The sequence below is a fragment of the Somniosus microcephalus genome, chromosome 2 (genome assembly GCF_052327205.1).
Source record: "Somniosus microcephalus isolate GS21.2 chromosome 2, FLI_Smic_1.0, whole genome shotgun sequence".
NCBI classification, from domain to species: Eukaryota; Metazoa; Chordata; class Chondrichthyes; order Squaliformes; family Somniosidae; genus Somniosus; species Somniosus microcephalus.
Window position 1 is genome coordinate 264991454 of NC_140988.1, and position 18841 is coordinate 265010294.

At 41.5% G+C, this 18841-nt stretch overlaps 1 protein-coding gene across 5 annotated transcripts in view; it reads left to right on the forward strand.

Annotated features, from left to right (window-relative positions):
* Positions 1–18841, forward strand: part of LOC147123367 (3',5'-cyclic-AMP phosphodiesterase 4D-like) — a 480913-nt gene that overhangs the window by 362883 nt on the left and 99189 nt on the right. For all 5 annotated transcript variants that reach the window (XM_085971653.1, XM_085971668.1, XM_085971676.1 and 2 more), the window contains one exon: positions 12952–13064. In XM_085971653.1, the coding sequence (XP_085827779.1) occupies positions 12952–13064 (113 nt within the window). The remainder of the gene's footprint in view (positions 1–12951; positions 13065–18841) is intronic.

The following is an 18841-nucleotide window of genomic DNA, read 5'->3' on the forward strand; positions in this document are numbered from 1 at the left end:
GCTCGAGTCTCTGGATTGGGCTTGAACTCACGCTCTTCTGCTTCAGAGGTGAGAATGCTGCCACTGAGCCAAGGCTGACAGACAGAGGGCTAGACTGACGAGGACTGACTTTCTTCTTGAAATCCATTTGATGTGAAAGGACTAGTGCTTAATTGTTTTTTCAGGTCTTGAATTTGACCTTCAATGCTTATAGCCACTCCAAAAAACAACAAAAATGTTAGCAAATTATTTTTGACCTGTTGCCATGCAATCATTGTTTCACTTTAACAGTCAAAATATGCAGCAAACTTCTCAACAAATGAAGTTAGATTAGCAGTGAGGGATAGGTGGGTTTGAGCCAAATAGACAACTGATAATTGCTCCCTCAGGAAGGAATGTTTTCCAGGAGCTTTTCAGTATTTTTTCCTTTCTTGGATGAAGTTAATGCCTGTGAGTTGACTCAATGAAAAAATATTTTTGCTTCTGAATGATTTTATGTTTTATTAAAATGGTTCTAATCTGTTTTTGGAAATTGTTTCCAAAATCTAGAGTTTTACTGTTGGTATTCATTTATTGTTCCAAGGTGTGTTTCTTTGTGTAGCCTTTTCACAAGCTGCTGTTGCTCTGTCAGTGTTTGGAGACTTCCACAGGAACACCTTTTAGTTCCACCTCCCTCCAGGTCAGTTGGAATTACAGGCACAATAGCGAGTCTTATCAGGCCTGTCACTGTGCTGTGGAATTCCTATAGATTCACAATATTAAAAATTATTTTGCCAAAAGCATCAGTTAAGGCATACTGCAGGACTGAATGTGGGCATAAACATCTGATTTATTTCCCCAAAATTCAAATGATACAAGGCTAGAAGTTACTGTTGGCAATGTTAGTGGATGAGTATTTATCACTTTCATATAACTATTTTAACAGAGATGATTCACAGTGGTCCAGATAGCTTTATAGGTGAATGTACTATCTGCATATGTGCCCTATAATTTTCCTCAGCATCTTTGAGCTATGAAAGGAAAATATCAGCCAGGGCTCCTACTTTTGAATGCTAACTAGTGAATCCAGCGGGAGTTTGGACATTGGACAAAGATTGAATAGAATTGGCTGTGGTACCGTGCTGACACTTAACTATGAAGATGTATACATGAAGGATGGCTCGTTGGGGAAGGTATAGGTGGGCCGCTGCCTATCAATGGAACTGTACCCCAGGATGACGCCAGACCTTCAGGAGTGAAGGAGAGAAAAAAGAAACAAAATTGAGCTACTATATTTTGGACAAAAATTGCCCTTGTAAGCATAGCTTCTGTGAGCTTGGTTTATACCACACTAGGAAAATAGGCAGAATTAGGTAATTTGGATTGGGGCAGTGGAGTGTGAGGAGTAGAAGACGCTATCCAGTTTATTCCCAAGAACCTAAATATGAGCTTTCTAAATGCTGACTTGTTTTTCTGTGGCAACTGAGGTCCAGCTTCCCTTCCTAGCACTGTCCTGACTTAATGTACGCTCAGAAAGGTCAGTGAAAATGCAGTCAGTCATGTGTCATACAGCATCACAGGGAGTGACACCCTTTGCAACAAGTCGACACGGGGAAAATTGTAAACAATAGACTTGTTTGGTACAGTATAAACAGAATGTACAATAAACAGTACAGTGAAATACATGCTGTGCTTTATTCCTCACATCTGTAGCTCTTACTCATTTAAATAGGATAAACTGGACGTCTTACCATTACTCCGTGTATCCTTTAACATCAACATTCAAAATAAGCATAGGCTAATCAGGGCTGCTGAAGAGATTATTGTAGGAGCAAAGAGTGTACTTTCAGTCTTAACACATTTTACCAGACAGTAAACAATTATTATTATCATACTGCAGTTCAAATAGTCTCTTGTGAATAAGCAGATGTTTGGGACCATCATGTATTCAAACAAAACAACCGTGTTACCAGATACGTACAAACTGACACAGAACCAGCTTTTGAAAGCCATCACTGGGCATGCTTAATGGAGCCTCCTGCTCTGGCAACATGTTCCTCACATCACAGAATTCATTGAAACTGCTATGCAGGATGTGCTTCTGATATTTGTAGTTCTAATCCTTCCCTTTAGAAGTGAAATGACTGTCACTGCGTGTTGTGATTGCAGATTTGGTTGGATTGATGTAAAAGCATGCACCAATTCACTATGCTTTTTTACTCAATCAATTAAAATGACACATTATCTGCAATCAATAAACATTAACACTTGCCAATGGTATTTCACTGCATATTTGGAAACATTAAGAATGTGTTTGTTTCTAATAGAGCTATGAAATCCTTATTTCCCACTTTTTCCTAAAGGATATGCATCTCCTGCAGTTGAGAGGTGTATGTAGGCAATTTGTTCCCTGGCTTCTGCCTTAAAAATGTTCAGCAGGCTTCATCCTGCACCACTATACCCTGTTGAACCTTTTAACTTGATTTCCAGTCAGCTACTAAGAGCTACACAATAATTAAGAAATGTTAGGAACAGGAATAGAGCTTTAGTTCCACGATGTTGTGTCTCCTTGTGTTCTTTTACTATAAATAATAGACACTTTTAGCTCATTTTAGTTACTGCTTTTACTAGCTGTATTTCTGCTTTGTTTCTGTGCTGCCGCATGGTGCGGAGTGATACAAGATGTCCAACGCTGCACTGTGCACTGCCCGTGCACAGTGTGCCACATAGCAATATAACTACACCATACCAAAGTAGTTCCATACCAAAGTAGTTCCATTTAACGATGTGATACTATAACAATATAACATCCCTCTTTCTCAAAAAACTAAAACATGAAATTTAACAATTTAAATTAACAAATATTATATCTAAACTATTATTATCAACTACAAAGAATCGTGAGTTTTTTTTTATTCGCGATATCGCTCAGGTGGTTGGATGTTGTCCCTCCATCTTGTGGATTTGGTGGTGACCATTCCTCTCTGCAGTGTTTTGGTGTGTTCCGCTCTCGTTGTTGTTGTTGCTGTCGCCTTTGGAGTTGGAGTGTGCATGCTGATGGTTGTTTGATTTGTAGCGCTTGTTTCTGGTGTTGTGCTGCTTGTGGTAGCTGGTGTTGTCAATGTTGCTGATGTTGTCTGCTGCTTATCCAGTTCAGGTGAAGGTCTGATGTGGAGTCTGTTCCGTCTGTGTTGGTTACCAGGTTCAGTCTCTACAAAGTAGGATCTTGGAGTATCAGCTTTTCCAATGACCTTGGCTGGATTCCAGGTTTTCAACACTGGGTCTTACACATGCACTGATTGTCCATTCAGCAATTCTGGTAGCGTCTTTGCATGTTTATCGTAATGTTTGCTTCCTACGATTTGTGCTTCTGCCAGCTTTTGTCTGAAGTCCTCCTGGTCCTGGGGAGGATGTATTTTTGCTGGTAGTGTAGTCTTAAACTTCCTCCCATTCAGCAATTCCGCAGGTGATTTCATGTCTGCTTTCAGTGGTGTTGATCTGAGTGATAGGAGGACAGGGTCTTGGTCTTCCCCCATCTCACTACTTTGGATGAGAGTTCTCTTGACAGTCTGGATCTGTCTTTCGATGAACCCGTGTCCCCTTGGGAAATGTGGGGATGAGGTTACTATTTTGAACCCATACTTTTCTGCCAGAGCTCTGAATTCACTCGATGTGAACTGGGTTCCATTGTCACAGATTACCTTTTCCGGGATTCCTTGTTCAGCAAACAAGCTCTTTGCAATTCTGGTGGTAGTTGTGGCTCTCAAGTCTTTCATCCTTCTCACAAAAGGAAACTTGGAATAGTAATCTGCCACTATGAGATACCATTCTTGATTGCACATGAAGAGATCTGCCCCAACAGTGTGCCATGGTCTTGACGGTATTTCACTAGGTATCATCTCCTCTTTCTGTTGTGCATTTCTGTATTTCTGGCATATACCACATGCAGAGACCATCTGTTCGATATTTTTGTACATGCCTATCCAGTATACAGCTGATCTGGCTCTCAGCTTGCATTTTTCCATTCCCATGTGGCCTTCATGTATGAGATGGAGAAGTTGTGTCTGCATCGTCTTTGGCACAATGATCCTCGATCCAGCAAGGAGAATACCGTCTTCTACTGCAATATCGTCTTTAATCGTCCAGTATTGACGAATTGTTGCCTGTACCTGCTGGATTCTCTCCGGCCACCCCTGCATTACTTGTTGTGTGAGTAGTTGCAACTCCTCATCTTTGCTAGTCTCATCTCTGATTTGACTGAGCTTTGTAGGGGTAACATTCACTAGGTGGTGGATTTTTACTGTTAGGCCCTCCACCTCGTGTTTCTCATATGGTGACAATCGAGACAACGCATCTGCTAGCACCATTTCCTTTCCTGGCTTTTATTTAAGCATGAAGTCATAGCTTTGGATCCTTAGAAGTAGTCTTTGCAGTCTTGCAGGCGCTTTGCACAGACTCTTCTTATAGATCTGTTCTAGTGGACGATGGTCACTCTCTATTGTAAATCGCCTGCCATATAGGTATGTATGGAATTTCTCACATCCGTACACTACTGCTAATAGTTCTCTTTCTATGTTGGCGTATCTCGTCTCGGCTGACGTCAAGGCCTTTGATGCGAAAGCTATCGGCTTTCCTTCCTGCACCAGAGCTGCCCCTAGTCCTCTGGTAGAAGCGTCTACTTGTAGAGTGACTGGTTTTCTTCTGTCATAATATGACAGACTTGTTTCTTTGCACAACAGTTCTTTAAGTTGTTTGAAATTCCTTTCGTGTGATTCAGACCACTGGTATTCGGCGTCTTCTTTCAATAGCTCTCTGAGATTTGTTGTATGTTCCGACATGTTTGGGATGAAAGAACTCATGCATTGGACCAAGCCGAGGTAACTCCTCAGCTCTCTTATCTTTGGGTGGTTTCATTTCAGCAATCGCCACAATCTTCTCTGGATTTGTCTTGACTCCCTCTGGTGTATAAATCATACCGAAGAATTGGCATTCCTTGACTTTAACTATGCACTTATCTGCATTTAACTTGATGCCAGCCTTCCTGGTACTCTCCATGGCCTCATGTAGGTGCATGTCAAGGTCTCTTTCATCTGCTCCATAGATCTGAATATCATCAGCTATTCCCATAGCTCCTCCACAGCCTCTGTATGTCTCGTCTACTTTCTGTTGAAAGATATCTTGACTGACCTTTAGCCCGAATGGTAGCCGCAGGAATTTGTAATGCCCAAATGGTGTGTTGAATGTTGTCAGTGTTGTTGATTCCTCATCCAACTTCACGTTCCAATATCCATTTCTGGCATCTAGTTTTGAGAAAACCTTGGCTCCTGCCAGTGATGGCGTAATCTCCTCTAGCGTTGGGGTGGGATAGTGTTCCCTCTTTATCGCCTGGTTTAGATCTTTGGGGTCCAAACATATTCTGAGACGCCCGTTTGGCTTTTCTCGTACCACAATTGAGTTTACCCAGTCTGTGGGTTCAGTGACCTTTACGATCACTCCCTTTTCTTCCATCTCCTTTAGCTCTCTTTCAAGCTTTGTCTTCAGCTTGATGGGTACTTTTCGTGGTGCATGGATAACGGGCTTTACCTCTGGATCGATGGTGATGTGGTATTGGAAATCTCCAAAACATCCCACTGTATCATCGAAACATTCCGGATACATGTCTATCAAGTCTTTTTTACTCTTCATTTGTGGGCGGTTCTCCAGTGGGGTGTTGCTGTCTATCTTCAGTGGCGTTTCCGTCAGCTCGTGATGCACTGAGATCAATCTCAACTTCTCGCAGCTGTTTAATCCCAGGATCACTGGCCCCTCAGTGTCGGTGACATAGAACATGCAGTTGATGTTCTTTCTTTTATGTGTCCCTTTGATAAAGGTTATTCTGAGTTGTTTAATCTCACTCCCCCCGTATGCTGTCAGCGTGACATTACTTGCCTTTAAACAACCATTTTTCGGGTAGCCATCTTCTCTCAGGTTTTCGGGAAAGATCTGCTGGTACAGTCTCAATGGGAGAATGTTGCTCTGAGCCCCTGTGTCCAGCTTCAACTTTAAGTTGATGGTTTTGGGCCAATCTTTGATCTTTTTTTTGATTTGGATGATGGTGTGCAATTCTCTCCTCGGACTATTTTCCGCTCTGGACATCTCGTGAAGCTGTATCTTTATGGTTTCGATGTTTAGTGCATTGTCGTGCTCATCAAATCACATCAAATCAAATCAACTCAACTTTTTATTGTCATTGTTAGTGCACAAGTGCAGTACAACGAAATGTCGGCTTGCGGCTCCCGAGAGTGTACATTTAGATTAAGACATTTAAACATTCAACATACATTTGGCTTGTAATACATTAACATAAACATAACCATAATAAAGTGCATTGGCAGATGTGCAGGCTTTAGAGTTTATTTGTGGAGTTCAGTAGGATGACAGCCCTGGGAAAGAAGCTGTTCCTAAATCTGGTCGTACGGGTGCGAATGCATCTGTAGCGTCTCCCAGATGGCAGGAGGGCGAACAGACTGTGGCTGGGGTGGGTAGGGTCTTTGATGATGGACCGTGACCTCCGTAAACAGCGTTTCTGGTATATGTGCTCTATGGTCGGTAGCCGGGTGCCGGTAATGCGTTGGGCAGTTTTGACTACCCGCTGCAGGGCTTTCCGGTCATAGTAGCTACAGCTGCCATACCATACTGTGATGCAGTTCATCAGGATGCTCTCTATTGTGCAGCAGTAAAAGTTAGAGAGGATCAGGGGTGACAGGTTACATCCCTTCAGCCTCCTTAGGAAATATAGGCGCTGCTGGGCCTTCTTCACCAGAGAGGAGGTATTGAGGGACCAGGAGAGGTCTTCCGTGATGTGGACTCCGAGGAACTTAAAGCTGTCCACCCTTTCCACCACAGCCCTATTGATGTGGATGGGGGTATGACTTCCGCCTTTAGACTTCCTGAGGTCCACAATGATTTCTTTGGTTTTCTTGATGTTAAGGGCCAGGTTGTTATCGGCACACCGCTTCACGAGATGCTGGACCTCCTCCCTGTAGGCTGACTCATCATTGTTGGTGATCTGTCCTACTACCGTGGTATCATCCGCAAACTTGATGATGGTGTTGGGACCATGAACCACAGTCGTGGGTGAAGAGGGAGTAGAGGAGGGGGCTCAGCACACATCCTTGTGGGGCCCCCGTGTTCAGGGTCAGGGGGGGGAGGTGTGCTCATCCATGGCATGGATATTGTGTTTCTTTCTCTGGTTCTGCCGTCCACCTTTGTTTTTGATGTATGTTCCTTCTTTCTTCGTTCTACACCTCTTTTCCCAGTGGTTTAGTTTGCCACATGCATTGCAGCTTGTTCCATATGCTGGACATTTCCTCTTGTCTGTGTAATCGTGCGGTCTTCCACAATTTCTGCACGTTTCCCCCGTTGTCATGTGTATGTCTTTGTGTGTTGTACTTTTCTCTCACTGCATCCACTCTGTTGTCCGTCTCAGAAGCCGTCCGCATGTCAGCCGTTTGAGAAATCAGTGTTTTCATTTGCTGCTTCATGGCTTCATGAGCTCTCGCAGTATCTACAGCCTCTGTTATTCTGAGCTTTTCTTTTCCTATCAGGGCTTTTTGTACCTCTACATGCGCTGACCCCCATATTAGCTGGTCCACAAGCTTTTCTTCCATTTCCTTAAATTTACACTTGCTGGCTTCATTTCTCAGCCTTGTTAGGAAATTGTCAGCTGTTTCACCGGGTTCCTGTCTTAGACTCTGGAATTTGTATCTGTGTATACGGTGATTGGATTTAGGCTCTAGATGGTTGCTGAATTTATCAAAAATTGTCGCAGGGTTTTCCTTTTCATCTTCAGTCAAACTTCAGCTATTATACAAATCTAGACCTTTTTCTCCTGTCCACAACAGAATGTAACTAACCTTTTCCTCGTTGGTAGCGCCCTTCAGGAAGCTTTTGAATGTAAGCTCACATTTCTGTTTGAACTTGCGGAATGCTTCTACTATATCGTCGGCTTCCCAGTTCATGAGGGGTTGCATTTGCACAGTCGTCATTTTAGTTTCCCGTACGATTCACTCTCAAATCACCGCAGACATCGGCACTCACAATCAGCTCATAAAATCACTTTTCGTCTTATTCGTAGTTCGTATAGCACAATTTTTTACTCACTTATACCGCTGCCACCATGTTGTGTCTCCTTGTGTTCTTTTACTATAAATAATACAGACACTTTTAGCTCATTTTAGTTACTGCTTTTACTAGCTGTATTTCTGCTTTGTTTCTGTGCTGCCGCATGGTGCGGAGTGATACAAGATGAACGACGCTGCACTGTGCACTGCCCATGCACAGTGTGCCACATAGCAATATAACTACACCATACCAAAGTAGTTCCATACCAAAGTAGTTCCATTTAACGATGTGATACTATAACAATGTAACACACGAGCGTTTCCCTTTTTTACACTGATTAACCCACACATACCTGTCTCCCACCATATCCCTCAATCCCTTTGTTTTCTCAAAATGTATCTTGATCTCATTTTTACTATATGCTTCCTTGGTAACTTGCTAAACAGCTCTATTAGCCTTCGGGTCAAAAAGTTCCACTTCTCTTTTTACTCCTAACTTCCTCATTTTTAACTTGTGTCCCCTGGTATTTCAATTCTTCACCAGAGTGAACAATTTGCCTAAATCAACAATTCCCCTCCCCCGTTTCCTGGCACAGCAGCACAGGAATTGCCTCACAACTGAAATCTAGTGAGTGTAGCCCAATGAGCTAGTTATTTAAATATACATCATTGCGTATAAATGTGTAGCTATCTTTCACAAGCTATCTGTGAAGGTACAGGAGGCAATAACAATGTTGAACCTGGTCAGGTGTATTATTTGTACCTGCACAGAAACGTTCTGTGACATTGTCACATAAGCATTCTCCAGCTCATTGCCATCATTCACAGAAAAATAAAATGTATACTTTACACCCAGAATAAAGAGAATAATATTTTAATGAAATAACAACAGAAAATGCTGGAAACACTTTTTCCAGTTCTGACAAACTGTCGTCGACCTGAAACAATGGCCCAGAAATTCGGGTCGGGGGCTTCCCGCGGATGCAAACCTCCGACCTGCATTTACCTAGCGCGCCGGCCGTTGAGCTGTGGGCCCGCGTGGGATTCCGATCCTGGGCCTCCTCCAACTGCCGGCGCGCAGTGCTTGCGTATCCCAGGGGCGCAGTTAGTTCGATGCGTTCCCTGGGATCACGTGGGCCATGGAGAGCCAATGGTAGCAGGGAATGCTTCATTCATAAGTTTGACAGGAAGACCTGTCAAACCTATAAATACTGTAAGCCCCAAAACATCATTAAAACTTCAAATACATTTTTTTTTAAATCACATTTTTAAAATAACTATAAATTACATGAAATAACTATTTTAAACAATAATTTAAATTTTTGAAAAAATTAATTACATTTTCTAACGGTGCTAAAAATAAACTTACCTTTCTTTAAAGTATTTAAAAATAATAAACCTGTGGAAAAAATGTTTTAATTTTAATTAATTCACCACTTACCTTGTTAAAAGCAGGCCTTGCGCCTGCTTTTTAAAAGTGTAACTGCTGGAGACTTACCCGCCCGGAGAAACCTGCAAAAAAAACATAAGTTCAATGCGCACGCGCTGCCTCTCCGGCGCACGCATTCCACCTGTCAACCCCTTCTTTCAGGGCAACGGAAGTGCCGGTTTCCCGCGCATGCGTTGGGACCCGAATTTCTGGGCCGTTAACTCTGTTTCTCTCTCCACAGATGCTGCCTGACCTGCTGAGTATTTCCAGCATTTTTTGTTTTTATATTTTATATATATATATACTCTTGCAAAGTTTACTTTTTATTTTATTCATATCACACATTTGGAATTGTCATGCACTTGTCTGGAAATATATATAATATTTCATCTCTCTTGTTTTTCAAGCTTGTTTGACAGTATATTGAACTAACAGGCTATGCCCACTGCCCATGATGATTACTGTTGCTCAGTGTTTGCTCATGTTAGGTATCTCTTGTGACTGAAGCTGGAGAGTAGGTGTTTGTTTTTACTGTACCGTGGTTACTGCAGTTCATTTAGTGTGAAGCCATCTCACTCGCCAGCATTGCTCTCTGCTTGCAGCAGTCTTGGGCAGTAGATAAACAAATTTATTTGGATTTCTCTTTAAATTCAAATTGCAAAATAGTGGCTTTCCAGCCCCCGAAACAAAACTGAGCAATTTAAAATATCTCAATCACATAATCGCATATTCACTATACTTCAATTCAGATGTTGCTGAGAGAGGTTTGCATTATTTTTAAAAAGGTCGTTACAAAAAAGTTTTTAATGCTGTGATGTTTTTAACAGTAACTTGCCATATACAGGAATGAAGGTCAGATTACAGTGTAATTTTATTGCGCTTTACCTTAATTAATTTATGACGCATTTAAAAGGTACCTGTTAGCAAAATAAACTCCCACTTTGAGCCACTGTTACGCACAAGAGAGCACTGAATAATGACAGGAATTTCGTGGTGAACCGGCATTAAGACAATGTTGTTCTAACAAGAAGCAATTGCCTTGAGTAACACTGTAAAATTCAATAGCTCTTCAGGAATGCACTGCAGACCGCCCGTCCGCCATTTTAACCACTCGCATGTCCCATTCCTGGTGGGCAGGGAGGGTTAAAATTAGGCCTAGTGTATTGGAGCGTGGGCACAATGTGCTCCTGCACACTCATTTTTACAGATTGACATTGTAACTATGTTAGGCATGAAATTGGGCTTGTGTGGTAGCTCACAATGGGCGATAATGAATCGGGTGGAGTGTAAAATGGGCTACGAATCTGGTAATGCCTGTATTGCGTTACCGCCCAAGTAGAGATTTACCCCCATTCCGTCATGAGTGTCAAAACAAAACTCAGTAATCAGTAAATATGTGGGGTGTGGCGGGGCGGAGTTGCTGAGCTGCTCCACTACCCTCCAGGACCCCACCAATGTGCACAGTCAGGAGGAGGTCCCTTCATTAGGAAGGTATTGGCAAACACCCGTGCCACTGGCGACACAGTTAGGACACTCACCAAAGATCCAGCGGAAGAGTGGCTACCTGGGAAGCCGTGGGGCGGGGGGGGGGGGAATGGCAGGGGTGGGGGAGGGGGGAGGTTTGCCAGGATCCCCCTGGAAACAACTTTTGAAATGTTTTCTATAAAATTGGCAGTCCTTTTCTTCAGTGGTCTAGGCTGGTACTTGGTAGACCCACTTCCACCTGTGGTCAACATGGTATGGTTGGTGTACCTCTCTTGACCCTATATCAGGTCTCTTTGAGGACCAGAATTATGGGAACCCTATATATACAAAGTTCCTGCCACCTCTTACTCCAATAGACTTGTTTTTGGAGCAAGCAGATGTTACACCCCCAACAGGCCATCCTGGATTCTCGGACTTTAGGCCGGGACTCAGCGTGTTCAGGTCCTGACCTAATTTCTGGCGCATTCCTGGCAAAATAACACTGGGAGTTTGCGGGATGCACAGTGGATTTTTGGCCCCAAATGTTCAATGAAACAGACATCAGGAGAGAAAGTCCAACAATGCAGTTATACTGTACATCTTGTGCTGTTGCAAAGCAGATTCTGCTTCACAGTAATGCAAGATGTACAGTATAACTGCAACTAAGCCGGCATTAATTTGGTATTTTCCATCGAGTGTGCAGGTGATCTCGTACCACTTCAGTTTTGCTTCATTTTCAGTATAATTGCAAATTAAAGTTTAAAAAATGTTTAGGCAGTTCACTGGCCCACCATTACATTTTACAAAAGAGCCAACTGTCCCATTGTGAAACAGTAGCTGAATTATAACTACTAATAATTATTATTAAATGTAAATTGAATTTTGATAACAGGAGTTATTTTCATATTTTTATTAATTGTCTTACCTAGTATAGAATTATTGATCCACAGCTATTTTTCAAGCATCTTCTATATTTGTAATGTGAAGATTGCCTTGCACATGCCTCTCTAGTTTATTTCTCCAAATTCTACACAATCTAAGAAAATAATGACAAATAGAAATATACATATATGAATTCAATATACAGCAAATGTTACTTTAGCTGAAGCCTGAAATCTTTTTGGCAGGAATTTCATAGAAAGCTGATATGGTTTGTTTACCTCCTATTGGAGCATTGCCAGGTCCTGATCCTCTGTGGATTCTATTCCAGGATTTCTGTTCAGCCTGGCCCTTGCTTGTACAGTGTACTAGCGCTTCTGGTTGTGGTTCAAAGAAAGAGGCAGACTTTGTTAGTTGTGTGATGCCACATAAGAGTCCACTAACTGACTCAAGTGTTATGAAGATGAAAATGATCAGATTTTCATAAAATGATGTGACGGTTTAGATGTCACAGCTAAAACTGAGCAAAAACAGGAAACCTTGTTTCTTCGTGTCTTATTAGAACTGAAATGTATATTCTATGAGTTACTATTGAGAGGACTTACTGGCTCGTTTATATGGCTTTATGCATTCATCTGTGCAGTACTGGTGTGGTTAGAAAAAATCATTTGAAATCGTCATGGAGAAATTTTCATGGGCAATGGGAAACTGACTCAACTACCTGGCTCGGGATAAAGGCTTTCACTTATTTTATGGAAAATATTCTACAGACTGAATAAGTTTGTTCATTTCTGGATTTAATAATACCAGTAGTCCAAAAGGTGGACAAAGAGAGAATTCTTCATTCATCGTGTTGTGTTTCTGACTGACAGCTCTGCAACTGTGTTTCCTCTCCTACAGAAGAAGATCGCAAAACTATCGTGGCTGCTTTGGTTTGACGAGAGAAAAGGATATTTTTTCCAGTTTTTTTTGTTGAAAAAAACATTATGAAGGACAACTCATGTGTGAGCTCTGGTCACCCGAACATGGCTTTGTGTGGCATGGTGGACCCTTTCAATATCACTGCTAGCCCTGTAAAAAGTTCAAAAGCTGAACTCCCATTCATCTGTTTGTTCGCAGAGGAGGCCTACCAAAAGCTTGCAACAGAGACCCTGGAGGAGCTTGACTGGTGCCTGGACCAGCTGGAGACCCTACAGACCAGGAATTCTGTCAGTGAAATGGCCTCCAACAAGGTAGGACTGTGGTGCCATGGTTTATCAACTGGTTTATCTATTTTGATAAGCTTTGAGACAGTGAGAAAATAAAGTCTGTCGTGATATAACATTGAGCTTCATGAATAAAGTTTTGTGTGTGCACACTGTCAAACCTATAAAAGTTTGAGCGATATAAGTGATCAGAATTTGACTGATCTAGGTAAGGAAGATGTCTGCACACAGTGCATCTTGTGCAATACTACACAGTCATATTCTCCAAACATTAAAAAAAACCCTCCTCATCAAGAATCGATCCACGTAGTAAGTCGGGATTCAAATTGGTGGCCCATTCCCCATACCAACCCTCCAAGATCAAATGTTTCTGCATTCTGTCTATTGCATAGGAATCAACCTGAATCATATTAGTGTATCTGCAGCAAAATACTGCATGTCTCCAGGTAAGAATACAGACACAAATCAGCTTCCGTTTTTTTAATATGAATACAGGCCTTGTTTATCCTCTGTCATTCAGATAAAAATGTGTTTTCAATTTGTGATTTCAACTATAGTATCACCAGCCTGTTGCAAATGAAGTGTTTAAATTGCTCTTGATCATTTTGTGTCCGTTTTCCTGAGACAAATTTACAGTTTCAATAAGCTAGTCTCATAATCAAATCATAAATGGAATGCATTCTGTGACTACCAAGAATGAATGCAAATATTGTTGATTGTCTAACACCGTGCATTTAGGATTACTGTGCTGTTATTTTTCAGTAAGTGTGATGTGTAAAGCTCATTTCAACATTTAGGGGTTTCCAGTCTGCTTTTTTGCCGATCATATCCTTTAGGGTGGCTTATAGGTCATAATTTAAAATTATCTCAATTTTTGTGGAAAAAGGTGACATAGGCCATATTATTAAGGCAGATATTTGGCCACCTCAGCCACTATAGTGAAGTATGGGGGTGTTTGTAATATAATCACAGTACAAGGCCAATACATGATACTGTGTCAAAACAAATAGAAAAATGGCATTTGTAGATGATGTACGTTTCCTTTTTTCTTCATTTCTGCGAACAAAGTTTATTTTTTAATGAAACTGAACAGATATGTGAAGTTGTGACACCATTTCTTCCAGCCTAATGCAAAACAATAATGTCACACTTCAAATATCAATCCTTCGCAACCATAATGCAATTGCCTATGTACCTTCAGAATTAGCCACCATTTACAACCTTTAGATTAGATATTTTGTAGATTCTGCATGCAGCATTGTATTATTGTAGATACTACATGATACTTTTATAAGATCCAGTATGATAGCTGGATTTGAAATTCATGTTTTCAACTCATAACTTAGATGGTAAACAAGCATTGTCACACTTTAATGATAGTCTTCTGCTTGCACGTCCATGATTTCAGCTTTCACCTCTTCCTCAAGGATGTAGATTAAACTGCCCTCTTTCCAATAATGCATATATTCCTTTAAATTGGATTTACATGTCATTCATCATAGTGATGGCAAATCTTGCTGTGCCAAGATATTTGTTTGGACATATAAAACAAAAGTAATAGTTAATTTTATATTCAATAACTGAAGTTGGGTTGATTGTCTGCTAAATTAGCTCAAAAGATTTACTGATGTACTGAAGCATGAAAGAACAAATGTCTTGGTTCTTTTATCCAAGCTGTGTGACGGGCTGTTCTTTATATAATCACAGATAATCCCATCGGACCAATGTACTTTATGTATGGTTAAATTGCCACCACGGTCTCCCCTGATATTTCCAGGAAAGGCAAGAAAGGTCAGGGTTTAGACTATGCACAAAGTGCTGAAATTAATAGGTACAATGGACTGTAAGTACATAGTGTATTTCAAAATGGAAGAGTTACTTTAAGTGGCACGTCAGCAGTAAAGCATCTCACCCCTGCATCTTTATTATCTTTTGTTCTTCCTGAGTTAAGATTAATTGGCATGAAATTATTATTCTTTAAAGAAATTGTTGACAAAAATGTTGTTCTTTGGCACATTTACAGTGCATGCAATTTCTTTCTCACATTGGAGCGTTACACAAAGCATTTCATTTTATGCAAAAGGAAGACATGATGGCCCAAGGACAATCTTTGTTTCTCAACTATCAATAAGCGCTGTGTGGAGATAAAGCTTGGTCTGACCGTGGCGTTACATGGCGGAGTGCACCTATAACCATTAAATGTCAAACCTGGTCCACAAATGGGAGGAATGGTCTCCTTCTGCCCATTCCCTACCTCTTGTCCTAATATCTCCTAATGTGGCTTAGTGTCAAATTTTGTTTGTTAACGCTCCGGTGAAGCATTTGGGAACTTTTACTGTGTTAAGGGTGCTATATAAATGCAAGTTTTTGTTGTTTCTCATTTTCATGGAGATTTAATGTTTGTTCAGGGCAACATATCCTGTGTCTATCCTGTATCTATTACAAAACTTGCCTTTTTGCTGACCACTTTACTGCATCCATACATATTCTTGCCTGTGGAAAAGAAGGTAAAGTGTGCTAATTTTGATATTATTGGTCTTTTCATTTGTATGAAAGTCCCATTGGCCGGAATTTTGCCTAGCTGGGCTACCAAAAATGCTACCAGTGATTCCAGGCTGATACCCCAGAAGAAAATAAAAACTGTCTATACCTCACAATATTCTAATGGGAAGAGTCCTGTCCAAAGAATAGCATTTATCATCAAACTTTGGTGAATATCAAGACTGAGATTGGCAGCAGTTGATGGGTGTGGGATTTTTTGGCTGTAGAGTTCAATGGTCCAATCCAGGAGGAACATGAAAATGGAACAAGAGGCAGCATAAAAAGAGCCAGATCTCCACCTGAACGTCACAAAGGCAAAATATTTTTCTGCAGAAGGGATTCTTCTTTTTGGAATAGGTTGACGTACACTATTAGTCTAGTTTGTATCAAAATTGGGAAAAATTGAATGGAATTGTTATGCAAAAGATTAACAATGGTCCCCTTAAAGAAAACGAACTGCATTGCTTTTTACAAGGGTAATCTTTATTTAGTGAGAACTGCAAATGGAAGTTCTAATAGAGATGATTATTTTCAATTAATTTGGAATTGGGACTTCGCAGCAACTTCTGCACGTTGGAACATTGATCACAGGGATATAGATTAAAAAAACAAATTGAAATGTAGTAATGGTGTGGGCAAGAGTGTCAGTGAACATCCAGAAAATCTGAAGTCTCCAGAGTGGAGAGAATGAGCCTAAGGGGAAACTGTGTGAGAGGACACCAGATAAAAGCTGGAGAACCTGCGGCGGAGAAAGCAAGCCTGAGGGGAAACAGTGCGAGAGGACAAAGATAAAAGCAGGAGAACCGTGGGCAGAGAGTCAGTGAGAGCGATAAGTCAGAGTCAGAGCGCAAGCTGAATCTGGAGATCTGAGAAATTCAGAAGACACGTCATTGCCGCAGAGGGAGCGGATTGGTGGGTAGCAGGCGCAAGTCTTAGTTTATTAGCTTGTTCGTTCTTCACTGTTGAAATTCACTTGATGATAGTTTCCATTGTGTTTTAGATTGAATGATATAATTTCAAGTGCCTTTAGTTAAATTTTTACTATTTTAGTATCTGTCTTTCAGCGGTCAGTTTCTTAGAACTTTATAGATCAGTGTCTTAGACATCAGTTTCTTAGATTGTTAGAGTTCAGTGTTTTAGTGGTCAGGGTCTCAGTGATTAAGAGGTCAGTGGATTGATTACATGGCAGGCCAGCTGGGACCCGATGCATGCGCATCCTGTTCTATGTGGGAAGTCAAGGACACTTCATGTGTCCTGGATAGCCATGGGTGCAAGAAGTGCCGCCAGTTGCTCAAGCTCAAGCACTGCAGTGCATCTGGGAGTCTGAGAGTTTCTTCGAATGTAAGTTCCAGGATGTGATCACCCCACAGCTACAGAAGGTGCTGGAGGTGAGGGAATGGGTCACCACCAGACAGGGTAGGAGGAAGACACAGGTAGTGCAGGAACCCCCCAAGCCATTAGCACTCACTAACCGGTTTTCAATTTTGAATACCGGGAAGGTGACTACTCTTTGGAGGAATGTAGTAAGAATCAAACCCCTGGCACCACGGGAGATTTGACTGCACACGGGAAAAAGAAAGAGTAGAAATGCAGTAGTCATGGGGGGAATTCGATAGGGGCACAGACAGGCGTATCTGTAACCGCAGTCGTGATTCTCGAATAGTATGTTGCCTCCCTGGTGCCAGGGTAAAGGATATTACCGAGCGGGTGCAGGATATTCTGCAAGGAGATGGGGAACAGCCAGTGCCAATAAAGTATAAGAACCAATGACCTAGGTAGAAAAAGTGTTGAGGTCCATCAGCAGAGTTTCAGGAGCTATGAAAAAGATTAAAAAACAGGACCTCAAAGGTAGTAATCTTAGGATTACTCCCAGTGCCACGTGCTAGTGAGTATAGAAACAAGATATAGTGCAGGTAAATGCATGGCTGGAGAAGTGGTGCAGGAGTGAGTGTTTCAGATTCTTGGGGCATTGGGACCGGTTCTGGGGGAAGAGGCACCTGTACAAGATGGATGGGTAGCACCTGACCAAAACCAGGACATATGTTCTTGCTGAGAGGTTAACTAATACTGTTGGTGAGGATTTAAGCTAATTTAGTAGGGGGAGGGGAACCAGAAAATAGCAGAGTTGAGGAGCAGAAGGGGAGCTGTTACATTGTTGGGAGTTTTTTATGGAGCTCCAAACTGTGAGTAAGAGATAGATGAGCAAATTTGTCAGCAGATTTCAAAGGCGTGCAACAAAAATATAGTAGTACTATTAGGTGACTTAATTACTAGTAATGGCTAGCATTTAAAGAATTAATACAGAATTTACAACAAATATACATTCCTTTAAGGCACAAAAACCTCACAGGAAAAGAGGTCCAACCGTGGCTAATAAGAGAAGTTAACATCAAAGGAAGAGGCTTATAATGTTGCCAAAAAGAGCAGTAAGCCTGAGGATTGGGAGGATTTTAGAATTCAGCAAAGGTGGACCAACAAATTGATAAAGAAAGGGAAAATAGAATATGAGAGTAAACTAATGAGAGACATAAAAACAGACTGTAAAAGATTCTACATGTATGTAAAAAGGAAAAGATTAGTGAAAGTAAATGTGGACCCCTTACAGGCTGAGACAGGAGAAATTATAATGGGGAATAAGGAAATGGCAAAGAAATTAAACAGATACTTTGTGTCTGTCTTCACGGAAGAAGATGCAAAAAACCTCCTGGAAATAGTGGAGAACCAAGGGTCTAGCAAAAATAGAAACATACAAACATAGAAGATAGGAGCAGGAGTAGGCCATTCGGCCCCTCGAGCCTGCTCCGCCATTCAATGAGATCATGGCTGATCATCCAAATTCAGTACCCTGTCCCTGCTTTCTCCCCATATCCCTTGATCCCTTTAGCCTTGAGAAATATATCCAACTCCTTCTTGAATATATTTAATGAACTGGCCTCCACCACCCTCTGTGGCAGAGAATTCCACAGGTTCACCACTCTCTGGGTGAAGAAATTCCTCCTCATCTCAGTCCTAAATGGCTTACCCCTTATCCTTAGACTGTGACCCCTGGTTCTGGACTCCTCGGCCATCGGGAACATCCTTCCTGCATCTAGTCTGTCCCTCTTTGTCTCCATCGCAAGCTACTCAGTGATTCCCAATACTTCTAATGCAGCCTCCTCTGCTGTTGTGAGGGTGGCAAATGATGGCGTTCCACCTCCAGTTTGCTCCCTCTCCCTCTTATTGTGAGCTCTCATTTCCTGCATGGAGGGAAAGAAGAGAAGGTT